Source organism: Neofelis nebulosa, chromosome 9, assembly GCF_028018385.1.
Source record: "Neofelis nebulosa isolate mNeoNeb1 chromosome 9, mNeoNeb1.pri, whole genome shotgun sequence".
NCBI classification, from domain to species: Eukaryota; Metazoa; Chordata; class Mammalia; order Carnivora; family Felidae; genus Neofelis; species Neofelis nebulosa.
In genome coordinates, this window is record NC_080790.1 from 61,891,896 (window position 1) to 61,908,011 (window position 16,116).

Here is a 16,116-nt window from a genome sequence, read left to right on the forward strand (position 1 = left end):
TTGTTCTTGGCACAGAAAATGGAAGGCCTTTGAGCACATGCTCCCTAAAATGTTTGTCTGCCCTGCACACCAGCTTATCTACTTCTTACTAGTTACCTATTGCTGCATTCAAAACTTCGTGGCTTAAAGTAACACTTATTATCTTACAGTATGTGGACTCTGGCTGTGGTTTAGTTGGGTGCCTCTCCTTTAAGGTTTCTCATAAGATTGCAATCAAGTGATTGGCTGGGGCTGCAGTCGCCTCAAGGCTTGACTGGCCTGAAGGATGCTCTTCTGAGGGCACCCATGTGGGCCTTTACATAAGGCTGCCTTCCAATCTGGCAGCTGATGTCTCCCCGGAGAAATGATCCAAGGGAGAGCAAGACAAGAGAGCCCAAGATAGAAGCCACAGTCTTTTCATAACCTGATATTTGAAGTGGCATATCATCACTGCTACAGCATTCTGTTTGTTAGAAGTGAGTCAACAAGCCCGACCCCCATTTAAGGGGAGGGGATTACCCAAGGGCATGAGCACCAGGAGGTAGAAATCAGTGGGAAACTGTCTACCGCTACTTCTCCACTCCTTTCCACTTCTTCTGTGCCGGGGCTAGTTCTTAACACGTGCAAATGTTCCTGTTCTCCCCATCTAGCTCTATAAAGTATCTACCATTGTTCCGTTGGCTCCTTCCCCTCAACCGTAGGCATGTTTGGAAATCTCCTGAGTTAAAAATAAGCCTTTCTTCCATCTTGATCTATGACCCCTGCTCTCTCCCTCTTCCCCCTGCTCTCTCCCTCTTCCCCCTGCTGCTCTTCTTGAGAATGCGACCTTTATTCCCTGCATTCACTTCCACAACCACAGCTCTGCTCTAAGGTCACCCCAAATGCCAGATCACAGGGTTACCTTTTCACTCCTTTCCTCAATTGACCTCTGCAATGTTTCACGCTGTTAACTCTCCTCTTTAGTGTCTCTTGCCTTGCTGACTGCATTTTTTCCAGCCCCTTCTTTCTTCACTTACCGCCAAGTCTGAGATTGTCTGGGCTTTGCCCACATGCCTTGGCTTCACTCCCGAATTCCCATGCTGAGCACTCCCAGACCCTCTGTGTCCTGATGACTGTTGTTGGAGCTGTGAATGTTAGTCGTCCAATGCTGAGGTGAAGGAAACACACTTCTTGGTTTTGTTTAAATTAGCTTCAGGCTGCCCAGAGCCCCCACTCTACTGAGCTGGCAGGAAATTGATCTCTGATTGTGGAATGCCTGCCCCTCCACCCAGGGGTTATGTCACTATCGCCCTTCCAAGCAAAGTCATTGCTCTTTGGTTCTGCCTGATTACTGCTGAGGTGTTCCCTTGTCTGGCCACACAGGCCCTTCAGGTCCAGTGCCCTTGCTACTTGGAACAGAGGAGTCTTTTTCAAGGGAAGTTCTCCTGGGCTTGGGGTCCAGCCTTCCTAATGACACTGATCGGCTGCCCTCTCTGAGGACTTGACAAGGACAGCGTCTAGGCCCCAGCCCCCGGGGACCTGATATTTCCCCTCTTCTCAGTTCCAGGGGCCAATCTCTTCTCTCTCCTTGTGAGGCTCTCACAGCCCCCACCCCAGGACACCAAGCACAGACAACCAGTGATTGCTTTTTCACCCTGAGAAGGCGTGTCAGGAAAGGGACTCCTGCATGCCCGACCACCTGCTTGGAACGCGGGGATAGAAAAGCACAGTGGACAAAACATACATTAGTGTTGTTGGGAGTTTGGCAGTGGCTTCAATGAATAACACTTTCTCCCTCACGAGTTTGTAGGAGATAGATGGAGATCAAAACTTTAACTTTATTATGGATAAAGCTGATTGGAGACCATGGCTTTGGGTTTGCTCTGAGCAGTTCACTCTACAGACCAACCTGCTACAGTCCCCGGGGAGCCATCTGCACACGGCCCAACACATGAGGAGGGGCTGAGTGTGTGGGGCTAGGCTGTGCATGCGCATTCCTTCCCCAGGCACAGTGTGGGGGATCAGATAATCTTCTTCCTCCCTGTTTCTCTAGTGGGAGAACCCCTTTCATGAGGCTCATTGCCCTCTAACAAATAAATATCTCTGAAGACAACCCTGCTGCGCTGTGACATCTGGACATCCAGACAAGGCCTCCCTCCTGGGCTCCGGGCCAGTATTTCCCACTGTCTACTCTCCTGGTCTGCTGTACCCTACCAAGACCCATCTCCCTGCCTCTGCCCCTCCCATCCCTGGGTAGCGAGACTCTGCCTACATTTCCAGCTTCTTCCTATACCTGTTCCCCAAAATGCATCTAATACTCCTTTCACACACCCCTACAACAACATCTAATATCCAGAATCTTCATCCTTGAAACATGAGGTTTTCTCTTTCTACCTCCGCCCACCTCCCCCAGCTGTCTGTCTGCCCGGACAACCCCTAACTGCCCTACAGCATTCAACCCTGAGGTTATTCTTCCCTAACACCATCTGTGCCTCCCAGAGTGCAGCTAACCAGGATGTCAGCCAGCTTCCCTGCTAGTCTGTGGGGTCCTTCAGTGTGGGGACGAGTTTATTCTGTGTGTCCTGGGTGCCTAATTTAATGCCTAGTGAATGGTAGGGGCTCTATAAACATTTAGAAATGAGCGGCATCCTGGCTACTGTCTTTCACTGGCCCCGTCAGATTAGTCCTGCCAAACCCATGTCTTCCCGCCTTCCCCCGTCCCCGTCCCCTTCACCTGGTGACCTTGTTGCAGCTAATTGGCTCAAAGCTCACAGGGAATTTAGTGGTGCTTTCCCTCTGGTGTGCTCAGCTGGAGGCAGGCAAAGCGGGTGTCTTGTCTCCGCAGTGAGTGGGCCTTGCTAGAGGAGCGGCTGCTTTGTGCAACCTCAGGGCCTCCTGCAAATCAGACTCACTTGCCTTCACTCACTTCCTGTGCTCAGGGAGATTAGATACGGCCTAATCAACGTTGCTTGTTTCTTCTTTTCTTAATATTTGAAACTACCAAGCACCAGTTGCCATCCTAGTGGGTGGCTTTCAGAAATCCCCTCTCTTCTGGTGTTTGACTCCTTGTGAGTTTCAAGAAACTGATCTATTTGGAAAGAACCTGCACTTAGAAGTTCTCTGAATTGCTGAGAAGCCTTGGCAGGAAGTGACTTGGGATTTGGGTTAGGCGTCTTGCTCCTGGGTGAGGTGGGAGTAATGAGGGTTAGGGGCATCGGAGTATGGGTGTGGCTTTAGAGCATTCCTGTGGCCGGTTTTCCAGATGGAGTCTGATCTGGCGTCAGGGGAAGGCTGTTCAAGCTGTAGAGCGTGTGTTGCACATTCGTGGTGTACCTGCTGTGCTGGGCAGTCTGAGTCCTGGCCTGGCAGTGACGGCCTTGACAGGCTCTCCCGTGTGTAAGTAGACTGTAAGAACAAGCTGGTGAAACTCCATCAGCGTTAAAGGAGTCTTACACACTTCCTCCAAATAAAACGGCTGTTCTGACAAGTGTGTTTGGAGCCGGGCTTGGTGATGGGTCAAGGAGCACTTACCTTGGCATCATTGCATGGGGAGCTGGACATGTTACTTTAGTCTGGCTGGGGAGACCAACAGCGGCTCTCCTCCTGGGTTTTCCTGATGTGTTTTTAGGAGAAGGCGATGCCCATTGTGGGTCAAGTGCTCCGGATAGCTCCTGGTGTGTTATTTTGTGTAACCCTTGTAATGCCTCAGAGTTATTTACTAAACTCCACTGTGTGCTGGGAGCTTCTGGATTGTCTCTCTTAATCCATTTAGCAACTCTTTGAGGTAGGTTCTATTATACTCACCATTCTCGCAAAGAGAAAAACAGGCCCAGAGAAATTAAGTAATTTTCACAGCTCCCCACAGTTAGTCCATCAGTAAGAGCTGGATGGAATCTGAGTCTAGGCGGTGTGACTGCAGGGTCTCTTAACCACTTCCCTATACTTCCTCTCCTGTGAGATAGGTGTTGATGGTCCCACTTTACAGATGAGTAACTGGAGCCCCAGGAGTTTAAGCAACTGGCCCAACGTCCCACAAGCAGTAGGAGGTGCAGCTGAGATCTGTCTGTTCCAAAGCTTACAACATTCTCTTATTGCGTGCTGGTTAGAAAGTCAAAGTCCCAGAAATCTTCCTTTAAAAAAAAAAATTTTTTTTTTAATCCTCCTCTTTCTTCTTCCCCATTCCTGATTTCTGCTCCCTAGAGGCAATGATTTTCAAGACATTTCTGTTATTTCTAAATAATATGCTTACACTCTGCTACACGTTTTGGGTTTAGATATTTCTACTTAACTACACTAAAGATGAGGGTTTCACTGTCTTCTGCCTTCTCCTCCCTCCCTCATCCCACTTCTCAGTGTACTTACAATTTGGGGCTAGTTCATTATTCTCTACTTATATTATTATGACTATGTGAATCTTCACAGCTGAGCCGTGTGATACACTCTAGTTATATTTCCCTTTTTTAAAATGTTTATTTTTGAAAGGGAGGGGGCAAAGGGCAGAGAGAGAGCGGGGACAGAGGATCCAAAGCAGGCTCTGGGCCGACAGCAGAGAGCCGACTTGGGGCTTGAACCTACGAACCGCGAGATCATGACCTGAACCAAAGTCAGACGCTTAACCAACTGAGCCACCCATGCGCTCCTAGTTACATTTCCTTTTCATTTAGCTTTTTCATTTCCCCGAAATTAATGCGTCACTTAAGAGTTTACTTGATTGCTCTCAAACTCTGAGAGAAATGTTAATATCCTCTCATTGTGATTAAGCCTATCAGATGAACCTTCATTTTCACTTTGCTTTTCTTGGTGATAGCTCTCCTGGATTCATTGTCTTCCTGCTCCAGTCTAGATTGATGGCTAAGGAATGCTACATGGATGTTATTCTGGGAGATCCTGTCTGTCTGTCCATCCTAATTGTAGAACCTTGCCAATCTGTTGGAATAATTTCACGTTGCGGCTTCCTTATGATGGTCATTTTTTTTTTTTTTTTTAGCCTTCTGGATTTTATTGTTGCCTATTTTTTTAAATTTTGGGAGTAGAATTTAGTGATTCATCACTTATATATAACACCTAGTGCTCATCCCAACAAGTGCCCTCCTTAATGTCCATCACCCACTTAGCCCTTCCCCCCACCCAACACCCCTCCAGCAACCCTGTTTTTTTTCTGTATTTAAGAGTCTCTTATGGTTTGCCTGCCTGTTTTTATCATATTTTTCCTTCTCCTCTATGTTCATCTGTTGTGTTTCTTAAATTCCACGAGTGAAATCATATATTTGTCTTTCTCTGACTGATTTATTTCACTTAGCATAATCCACTCTATTTCCATCCATGTTGTTGCAAACAGCAAGATTTCATTCTTTTTTTTTTAATAATTTTTTTTAATGTTTATTTTTGATAAAGAGAGAGACAGAGTGTGAGTGGGGGAGGAGCAGAGAGAGAGGGAGACACAGAATCCAAAGCAGTCTCCAGGCTCTGAGCTGTGAGCACAGAGCCTGATGCTGGGCTTGAACCCACGAACCGTGAGATCATGACCTGAGCCAAAGTTGGATGCTTAACTGACTGAGCCACCAAGGTGCTCCAAGATTTCATCCTTTTTGATCACCAAATAATATTCCATTGTAATATTCCACATCTTCTTTATCCATTTGTCAGTTGATGGACATTTGGACTCTCCACAATTTGGCTATTGTCGATAGCACTGCTATAAACATTGGGAGCATGTACCCCTTTGAATCAGCATTTTTGTATCCTTTGGATAAATACCTAGTAGTGCAATTGCTGGGTCGTAGGGTAGTTCTATTTTTAATTTTTTGAGGAACCTCCATACTGTTTTCCAGATTGGCTGTACCGGTTTGCATTCCTACCAGCAGTACAAAAGGGTTTCCCTTTCTCCACATCATCACCAACATTTCTTGTTTCTTCTTGTGGTTACTTTTAGCCATTCTGACAGGTGTGAGGTGGTATCTCATTGTGGTTTTGATTTGTATTTCCCTGATGATGAGTGATGCTGAATATATTTTCATGTGTCTGGTAGCCATCTGGATGTCTTCTTTGGAAATGTGTCTGTTCATGTCTTCTGCCCATTTTTTAATTGGGCTATTTTTTGGGGGGAGGTGTTGAATTTGATAAGTTCTTTCTATATTTTGGATACTAACCCTTCTGAAGGTTGCCTTTTAATTTTGTCGATTATTTCCTTCACTGTGCAGAAGCTTTTTATCTTGATGAAGCCCCAATAGCTCATTTTTGCTTTTGTTTCCCTTGCCTCTGGAGAAATGTCAAGTTAAGAAGTTGCTGTGGCCGAGGTCAAAGAGGTTATTGCCTGTCTTCTCCTGCAGGATTTTGTTGGTTTCCTGTCTCACATTTAGGTCTTTCATCCATTTTGAGTTTATTTTTGTTTATGGTGTAAGAAAGTGGTCCAGGTTCATTCTTCTGCATGTTGCTGTCCAGTTCTCCCAGCACCATTTGTTAAAGAGACTGTCTTTTTTCTTTTATTTTCTAAAGTTTATTTATTTATTTTAGAGACAGAGTGCAAGCAGGGGAGGGGCAGAGAGAGGAGGACAGAGGATCCGAAGTGGGCTCTGTGCTGACAGCAGAGAGTTGACGTGGGGATCGAACTCATGAACCATGAGATCATGACCTGAGCCAGTCAGACGCTTACCCGACTGAGCCACCCGGGTACTCTGAGACTGTCTTTTCCATTGGGTATTCTTTCCTGCTTTGTCAAAGATTAGTTGGCCATACATTTGTGGGTCCATTTCTGGATTTTTTATTCTGTTCCATTGATCTATGTGTCTGTTTTTGTGTCAGTACCATACTGTCTTGATGATTATAGCTTTGTAATACAGCTTGAAGTCCAGAATTGTGATGCCTCCAGCTTTGGTTTTCTTTTTCAACACTACTTTGGCTATTCAGGGTCTTCTCTGTTCCCTGTGAGGCTTGAAGGGCAAGTGTTTCAGATGGGAGAAAACAAAGCAGGGTGGGGGTTGAGTGTCATACTTACACAGATGTAAGTGGCAGAGCTGGGCTGGAACTGGGCTGACCTGACTTAGCCACGGGCTCCCTGCAGGAAGCCACAGTGCCCCCTGCAGCCTGGCACAGATGATCATTGTTGCTGCTGGCCAGGCTCCCTCAAAAGTTCCAGACTCCACGGAAGAGTGCAAGGAGGCAGAGATTTGCCCCACACCTCCATCTACTTTCCTAAGTGGGAGATACAGTTGAACACTAGGCTTTGAATCATATTTCCTGAGAATGCCAAGAAATAGTCATGCAATTTGGAGCCGATCGCATAATCTCTCTAAGCCTCAATTTCCTTATCTGTAAAATAATTGACAGTGCTACCTCATAGCATCATCGTAAAGATTAAGCACTACAATGTTTTAAAGGGCATATCCTAAATGCTTAGTAAATGTTAAACACTCATAATGATGGTCTTGAATTTCTCAGGAGATAGTAATACTTTCACTGTTTAATCCCAATTCTCTTGTATCCTTAGGTTCCTGGACCACATTGGGATATTATATGACGGCTGTGTACAATAAAATTTTTTTTTCCCGCCAAAGAGGTACTTTTACTGAAGTATAGTCTGACACACAATGTTACATTAGTTTCAGGTGTACAACATAGTAATTCGACAAGTCTGGATATGTTATGCTGTGCTTACCGCAAGTATGGTTGCCATCCGTCATCACACAATGTCATCAGTTTCATCGACTATATTCCCTATGTTATACCTTTCATCTCTGTGACTTATTCATCCCATAACTGGAAGCCTGGGCCTCCCTCTCCCCTTCACCCAGTTTTGCCCATCCCCTTACCCCTTCTTCTCTGACTACCAGTTCTCTGTATTGATGGGTCTGTTTCTGCTTTTTTGTTTGCTTTTTAGAGTCCACATATAAGTGAAATCATATGGTATTTGGCTCTCTCTGGCTTATTTAACATAATACCCTCTAGATCCATCCATGTTGTCATGAATGGCAAGATTTCATTATTTTTTATGGCCGAGTAATATTCCAGTGTGTGCATACATATACCACATCTTCTTTGTCCATTGATGGACACTTGGGTAGCTTTCACAGTTGCTTATTGTAAATTATGCTACAGTGAACAAAAAAATGATATTCTTTTGAACTAGTGTTTTCATTTTCTTTGCATTAATGTCCAGTAGTGGAATTACTAGATCATATGGTAGTTCTATTTTGAGTTTTTGAGGACTCTCCAAACTGCTGTTCTCTTGGCTGCACCAGTTTGGATCCCCACCAACAGTGCATGAGGGTTCCTTTTCCTCCACATCCTTGTCAACACTTGCTATTTCTTGTGATTTTTATTTTAGCCATCCTGACAGGAGTGAGGTGATGCCTCATGGTAGCTTTGATTTGCATTTCCCTGTTGAGCATCTTGTCACGTGACTATTTGCAATCCATGTCTTCTTTGGAAGACATACATGCCCATTTTTCAATTAAGTTATTTGGGGTTTTTGATGTTGAGTTGGAGAAGTTCTTTATATACTTTGGATACTAACTTCTTATCAGATACATCATTTGCAAATATCTTCTCCCATCTTGTAGGTTACCTTTTTGTTTTGTTTCCTTTGCTATGTAAAAACTTTTTAGTTTGGTGTAGTCCCAACAGTTTATTTTTGTGTTTCTTGCCTGAGGAGACATATCTGAAAAATGTTAAGGATGATGTCCAAGAGATTACTGCTTATGTTTTCTTTGAGATTTATGGTTTTAGGTCTCACATTTAGGCCTTTAATCCATTTTGACTTTGTGTATAGTGTAAGAAAGTGGTGCAGTTTTTCTTTCTTTCTTCTTTTTTTTTTTTGCATGCAGCTGTCATTTCCCCAGCACCATGTAATATTCAAAGTGAGTAATTTCTGCACCTTACTGGAGTGACACTTGGTTAGTAAGGCATGCTTGTTCTTCTTCAGTTTATCCCAGCCCACCCTCCAGCTTTTGGAGAGAGAACTTCAACATTAGCACTTAAAAATAACCTGTATCACACCAAGGAAACCATTTGGGGGTGGGGGGTGGGGGTGAGATTTAATTATGTATGTGTACATACATAATTTGCATATAAATTATATATATACAGACACATTGGTGTATGTACACGTGCTAGCTTGCAATATAAAATGTACTTCTTAGCGTTAACGGTTGAAAAGGTTTGTAAAACAAGGATTTTCACTGGCTTTTGTTTGCCTCTGTGATTGAGATCCTTCATCAGGTCTCCTAGATAATCTTAATCAAATAAGAAACAAACACAAATCAAAAAACCAGCCAACCAAACAGGACTCCTCTTCAGCATCTTCTGGGCACCCACTACATATAGATTCTTGGCTAAAGGTTACTACTCTCAAACCTACAACCTCTTTAGGAGAAACAACTGAACATTTCACAAGTTAGAATAATTGAAATGTTAAAAGGTGTATGTTAGGAAGGTAGGGTGATTCACGCTGGCCATTCGCTTATCAGAAGGCTTTATGCAGCCATTAGGCCTGAAAGGCCAGCAACTGGGCACTGGTAAGGAAGGGTTTAGAAGTATGTCATTTTGGGGACCAATAAGTAAAAGTTTGGCTAGATCATGTGGTTTGAAAGATAGGTTTTAGAATATGTGCTTTAACAGCAATAAATTCAATTCTATTTTGCCTTAATACCTTAAGGCACTGGGATCCATACAGTACCTGCCAATTTTCTTGAGAACATTTCAGCATAGTGTGATAATCGTGTTAAAAGTTACATCCTAGGAGCAGCAGGTTGTTCCATAAATTCACTCCAGGGATGGTCAGCTGGCAGTCCAATCAGCAAGACATTAGAAATCCCAAGTAACTGTTTAGAAGCCCTACTGTTGTCACCCATAGATCAATAAATACAGGAGGCTTTGCTAATTAGCTTAATGTCAAATGTATTTCCATTGGTGCCATGAATGGCTAACTAATAATCTTAATGATGTAGACACAGGTTATTTGTGAATTCAGTACTAGTATTCAAGATATGTGGCTTGGCTAAAAACAAGTTACTGTTAAAGTAACAAGAATGTAATCAACTCTGTAACTTGTACTTCTGTAAACAGTACCCAAGGCCTGATTGTGAAATGCACCTCTGTCCAGCCATTAGTAGAGAATTCTGGTCGCCTTCTATTGACCACAAGTGACAGATTTTGCCCCCAGTTCTTGAGGCAGATGCCACCATGTGCTACTGCCTGCTGATGTTTAACGTTTGTGAGACAAATTGAGTATGAGCTTTGCTTTCATATTAAGCAGATACTGGATACGATAATCTGCTAGAAAGAGTCTTGGTGATAAATGACCCAAATTGGCTGCTGGTTTGAAAAATAACTAAGATATTTTGACTTGCTCCCAAATAATATCAATCATCAACACCTATTTAGCAAAGCAAGTTTATTTGATTACTTATTCCAGACAAGTGAGGCTTGTGTGTACAACTAAGAAATAAGACAATCCAAATAAAAGGCAGGAAATATTAGTATGAACTACACAAACAGCTATCTAGAAAGGAACGGCAGCTGCATTCATTTTACATAATACTGTGGAATGATGTAGCACCATTTACCTCAAAGATATCTTAAGTTCTTTATAAGGTAATTATGTGACTCTTTGCTGAAATGCAGCAATGGCTTAAAAATTGTAGCAAACCCGATGATAATCTTATGTTCAACTGCAGATATAAAATGGTATCAGTAAAATTCAGAAAAAATAGGGAATCTGGTGAGGATCGTACCTTGTACAATTCTTTAAAAAAACCCAAAGGAAATAGTTACCATTATTGAGACCTGTTTTCTTCCATTGTCTGCACTGTTTACCACTATCATTATGACCTAAATTCTAAGCTTTGGAAGATTTGATGGTTATTTAAGAACACGTTATTTTTTAAAACTAAAGTTCTCTCTTTATCTTTCTGTTCAGACTGTTCTGCTCTGAACCACAAACCTGAAGGAACAAGAGAGAACGTTAATGCTGCTGAAACCAAAGGATTAGGATCCTCACTGATTAATTCTATTGTTTACTATTTCTAAAGATCATTCTGAGCTATTCTGCTCTGATCAATCTTAGGTTGAAAGTTATTAAAGTTTGACCCTGTTAATGAATGTAAACATGAGGACATTTATAAATTCAATAGTAAGCATTCTTCTAAATACTGATTCATCTAAATACTGGTTCATCTGAAATATATAAAGAAATTCGGAGAAATTTGGTATTCCAGAATCCTCCAACAGCCCACTTTACTAGTTAAGAGCCATACTACATTTTCAGAAATCTACAACAGAGAAAGCTTATGGGAAAAAACCTCAAAGAGTCTGGGATAATTCAATGTTGCAAAGCTGTGGTTCCTAAGAATGCCCCATCATCCCTTTTTTTTTTAAGGGTCATGAACCACTTTGAGAAGCTGATCAAATTTATGAATTCCCCCGCCCCCGCCAGAAAAAAACAAAACAAAAACGCATATAAACAAATTTCTTATATACATTTGCAAAGGATTCCCAAAGGCCCATGATCCCCGAGTTAGGAATTCCTATTTCAAAGCGGAGGAACACAAAATAAGTTTAGCCCATTTCCACACTGTTCATCTGTACTTTATTGCTACTGTAGTAAAGTAAGCATTTTAATAAGGTTACTTGTCGCTTTAAGACAGTTATTGTAAGCACCAATAGTCTTTTAAAATTCATTTTGCCCCAATTTTACAAGGTTTTAAGCCATGTACCCTCTCAAATGAATTAAGTCCCTGTGATTTAAGCTAGCAGACAAGTATTTTCCTTTGATACATACTATTCTTCAGAGCCAGTCCTGAACACTGAGATTAAGATTTCATACCCTTGGGAAAATGAACATGTGTCTACATACCGGAGGTTATTAACTTTATAAAATATATTTCTGGGTAAGTTTCAAACTTGAAGACCCATTTATTTAGTGCCTCTGAACATAACATACAATCCCAATACAAACCTTCCCCTTTTACTTACTTGGAACCAGTACAATGGAGCTTTCCTACTACACTCACAAAATGTACTGAACATTCTATCTACTGTTTAGGATAGAAAACACTTCATTTCTGACCAAACCCACCATCTCAAAAGCATCTCTTCAACTCCCAAGTTATCAAACAGGTTGAAGAATGTGATCTTTGAGGTGTCTAACATTCAACCGATTTGGCTGTGTCTCAACCCCATGCTGAACAGACGAGAAATGACTATACTGTGGTATAAGGGTTAGGCCTGTTGCTTTCTTATTGAAGAAAAACTCTACTAGTCATTCTAAAGAATGTTTATATAGGAAGGCAAACATGAGAATTCTTAGAGACTTGAATACTGATAAAAGAAGGGGAAAATAGCTAGATATTAAACACAGAAATGCAAACATAGCACATACAGAAAATTTAATCAAATCTTCCTAACTGAAGAATTTTTAAATTATTTAGTCCTTTCATAATCTTTTACTTCTGCTCAAAGAGTTTTTATAGGACAAATTTAAAAATACTTGAATAAAGGAAAGGGTTGGCTAAAAGAAGAGCTTTCCAAGTGAGCTACAACTTGGTTACAGGATTTCACTTTTGCCTTTTACTATGTAAAAAGAGAGTAGCAGAACAACAACTATTTTTTCCTTGCTCTTCTAAGTTGTCCCTTGTAAGAGATTAAATACTCGAATTTCCATTTCAGTAACCGAGGGATCACGGAACAGGAGTGGGAGAAGGATACTGCTCTCTATCAGGATTCCAAGCATTTCAACTCTGTGGTAAGGGGCTTGTGAGAGAAAATGGACTATTATTCCACGGGCTAAACGGGTCCCATAAGTCCTGTAAAATATACAACCAAGTATTTTCCCTGCTCCATTCAAACGTACCATTTGTGTTTTTCCTACCAGAACCTACTAAATTGCTGAGTGAAAGCTGAAGAGAGTAATAAATACCAGCATTCCTGGCTGTGCAATCTATACATTTTCATTTTAAGAGTAATTCAAGCATAATCCACATCTAAAAAAATTAAAGAGAGACAGTAAAGGTTTTAAAGTTTTCTCTTTGAAAAGATGGTATCTTACAGTACATACAAAAATACTCTGAAAATACATACGACTTCATTTACAAAACACTGAATCAACATATTACAAGAAGAATTACATGGTTATGGATTTTAATAAACTGAGCATGCGTTCATGAAACTTAAAAAATATTAAGAAATGCATTGAAAAAAGCAGTGTAAAAAAAGACAACTCATATCGTTAAATAAAAATTACAAAGGTCCTGAGCCAATTAATGGTTGGTAACAATGTCGTCCAAAAAATGCCTTAGGTTTCAGTAAAATCCACTGCTTATTTCTGCATGCCTAGTCCATGAAGAAACTATTTGAAGTTGTGGGGTAAGTAATGGTCAAGAATTATCATGCCGAGTTAATTTTACACCTCAAGAATACAAGTCTGCCATATTTAAAGGTATCTCGTTGTTGATGCTGGAATGAGTTGCTCCTTGGTAAAAAACACCAGTCAACTAACAAGAATGGCATGAGCTAGGATATGTAACAATTTCACCATTCATATACTGACTTTCAGTATCTTGGTTACATTTTGATTCTTAATAAAGATGCATTTCGAAGGCCTCCATGGGAGGCAAAATATAGAGAATTTATGGTGCCCAACTCTTATGTAATCACTGGACTAATCCTCCCTGGTAACTATGCAACATTTGGACAGAAAGGCACAAAAAAATAAAAATTTAAATATTCCATGTGCCATTCTGGAAAAAAATAATTTAAATCAACAGAATAGACAATAAGTACATCTACACAAATGAGGAAAGCAGAAAAGATACCTCACATTCACTTATCTCAGGTTTCACAAAGTGGCTTCAAGGCTAAAGTAAATGTGTTAACATTTGGAAAATTACAATTTTTTTGTTTTCAACTTTTTCAGTTCTATACAATGATTATAACATAAGACTTAAAAAAAAAAAAAAAAAAAAAAAGTTCTGGCCTCGTTTTATCCATGTCCAAAGAGCCGAGAACTGGTTCCCACAACAGAGAAACAAGCATCGAAAGTTAAGGCAGTAAAACCTCCAACGCAAAGCCATAACATTGTAGATGACAATCTGATAGCAGATGATCCTCACAGAAGTGTACGTAGCAAATCAATGAGAGAATGCTACGGCATCTGCAGGTCAAAGTGTGAGAGTTCAAAACCACTTCAAGCTTGTTAGTCTGATGACTGTAACTTTCACCTTATTATATGTGTGACAGCCACTTCTATTTTAAAAAGAGTGGCTGCTCTATGCCACTAAATGATTGCATATTCACTTAAGTAAGGAGGCACTGCTTTTACCGATTAAGGGTCAGTCGAATGGAATTTTTGATGACTCGAATGTTATTTGCTGGAACCGGAGATGATGAATCTGGTAGTTCTTTACTGGGTAGTCTCTATTAGAAAGGAATAGAAATAAAGAAGGAAAAGCAAACATATATTATAAAGCCTCAACTAGTAAATCAGTCACAAAACTGAGTTTTCCTTCAAATTCCTTAAGCTCTTAAACACTCACATATGTGTTGAATACTTTCTTCCAATATTCATAGTCATTTCCTTGGTTTGGGGACTTTTTTTATGCAGTCAGAGGTGAAAAGCAGAGGCACAGGGAAAGGGTGCAAGTGGGAGGAGTGTATGTATAGGAAAAAGGGCTGTGTTAAATCACTCGCCACTTCTGGATTGAGAAATGCACAAAGTCAGGCAATGGTAAAGAGAAGTACGAAAAGCAGGGTCACTAAGCAGGAAAGTGGTGGTGGTGGGTGAAAAATGAGTGTGCTACAGAAGAAAACAGGATCTGTCATATGTTCGTGGAGAACAACACTGTAAATCCAACTTGTGAGAGGAGTTTTCAGGAAAATGGACTTTGTAGTCAGACCAGGTAACGTTAACTTCAGTGATAGTGGAACTCAGGTACATCTATATAAAGGCTTCTGAGGATACTAAAGCTGATTATATCATGAAGGTAAATCCTGAGAAATTGAGAAAGAGACCTCTTACAGATAGCTGTGTGATGGAAACAGTACGCGAGAGTTAATTCTCTCATGTCACTAACTTGGCCAAACCTACATACCCACAGCCATTCAAAAAACATGAAAAATTTCAGACATACAAAAAAAGTAGAGAATACAACAATGAAGACTTTTTAATGCCACAATTAACACTCAGACATTATTAAACATTTGCCACATTTGTTTGGTTTATATCCTTACCCTCTATACTTGAAATATTTTCAACCTAGACCCAGCCTGTCATTTCATGGTCTTGTACCTTAATAACCATACCAGATTTTTTTCTTCCATTATCACATATAATCATATACTCGTATTTTTTGTAATGTACTCTTTATGTTAAAAGGAATTTTTATGAATTCTACAGCTAATATAAAGTATGATACTATTTGCTTCAAAAGCCAGTAAAGGGGTGCCTGGGTGGCTCAGTCGGTTAAGCGTCTGATTCTTGACTTCGGCTCAGGTCATGATCTCACGGTTTGGAAGATGGAGCATTGCATTGGGATTCTCTCTCTCCCTCTCTCTGTCCCTCCCCCACTTGCACTCTCCCAAAATAAATAAACTTTAACAAATAAAATTAAATGGCTATTACATTGTGAGGAGCCTGGTTGATTGTGATAAGTACTTTACTCTTCGATGGGGGTGAAAATAAGCCATTTTGTTGACTGTAAATGTTCAGAAAAGGACTTCTCTGATCTACACAAGGCTGTTTTTTTTTTTTTTTTTTCAACGTTTTTTATTTATTTTTGGGACAGAGAGAGACAGAGCATGAACGGGGGAGGGGCAGAGAGAGAGGGAGACACAGAATCGGAAACAGGCTCCAGGCTCCGAGCCATCGGCCCAGAGCCTGACGCGGGGCTCGAACTCACGGACCGCGAGATCGTGACCTGGCTGAAGTCGGACGCTTAACCGACTGCGCCACCCAGGCGCCCCTACACAAGGCTGTTTTTAGCACCTACTTGTTAGCCTTCCATGCTTAATAATACTGTATTATTAGTTTCAATGGCGATTCTTTGAAAAATAAATTTTGAAATTAAGATTTAGGGGTTCTTTCGCTCATGTTTTAAAGGTACTATGTATTCCATTACATTAGGTTCTTCCAAAATATTAATAAGTATCAAGCCTAAGTTTTGACAG

General features: G+C 41.0%; 1 protein-coding gene and 1 long non-coding RNA gene across 2 annotated transcripts in view; one reads left to right on the forward strand and one right to left on the reverse strand.

The window, feature by feature from the left end:
* LOC131485059 (uncharacterized) overlaps positions 1–13,051 on the forward strand; it is an 87,365-nt gene extending 74,314 nt beyond the window's left edge. Inside the window, exon 5 of the long non-coding RNA XR_009248605.1 lies at positions 12,622–13,051. This is a non-coding gene — a long non-coding RNA (uncharacterized LOC131485059). The remainder of the gene's footprint in view (positions 1–12,621) is intronic.
* PAPOLG (poly(A) polymerase gamma) overlaps positions 10,334–16,116 on the reverse strand; it is a 32,384-nt gene continuing 26,601 nt past the window's right edge. The window contains exon 22 of the mRNA XM_058684004.1: positions 10,334–14,367. Within this exon, the coding sequence (XP_058539987.1) occupies positions 14,269–14,367 (99 nt within the window). The 3' untranslated portion in view covers positions 10,334–14,268. The remainder of the gene's footprint in view (positions 14,368–16,116) is intronic.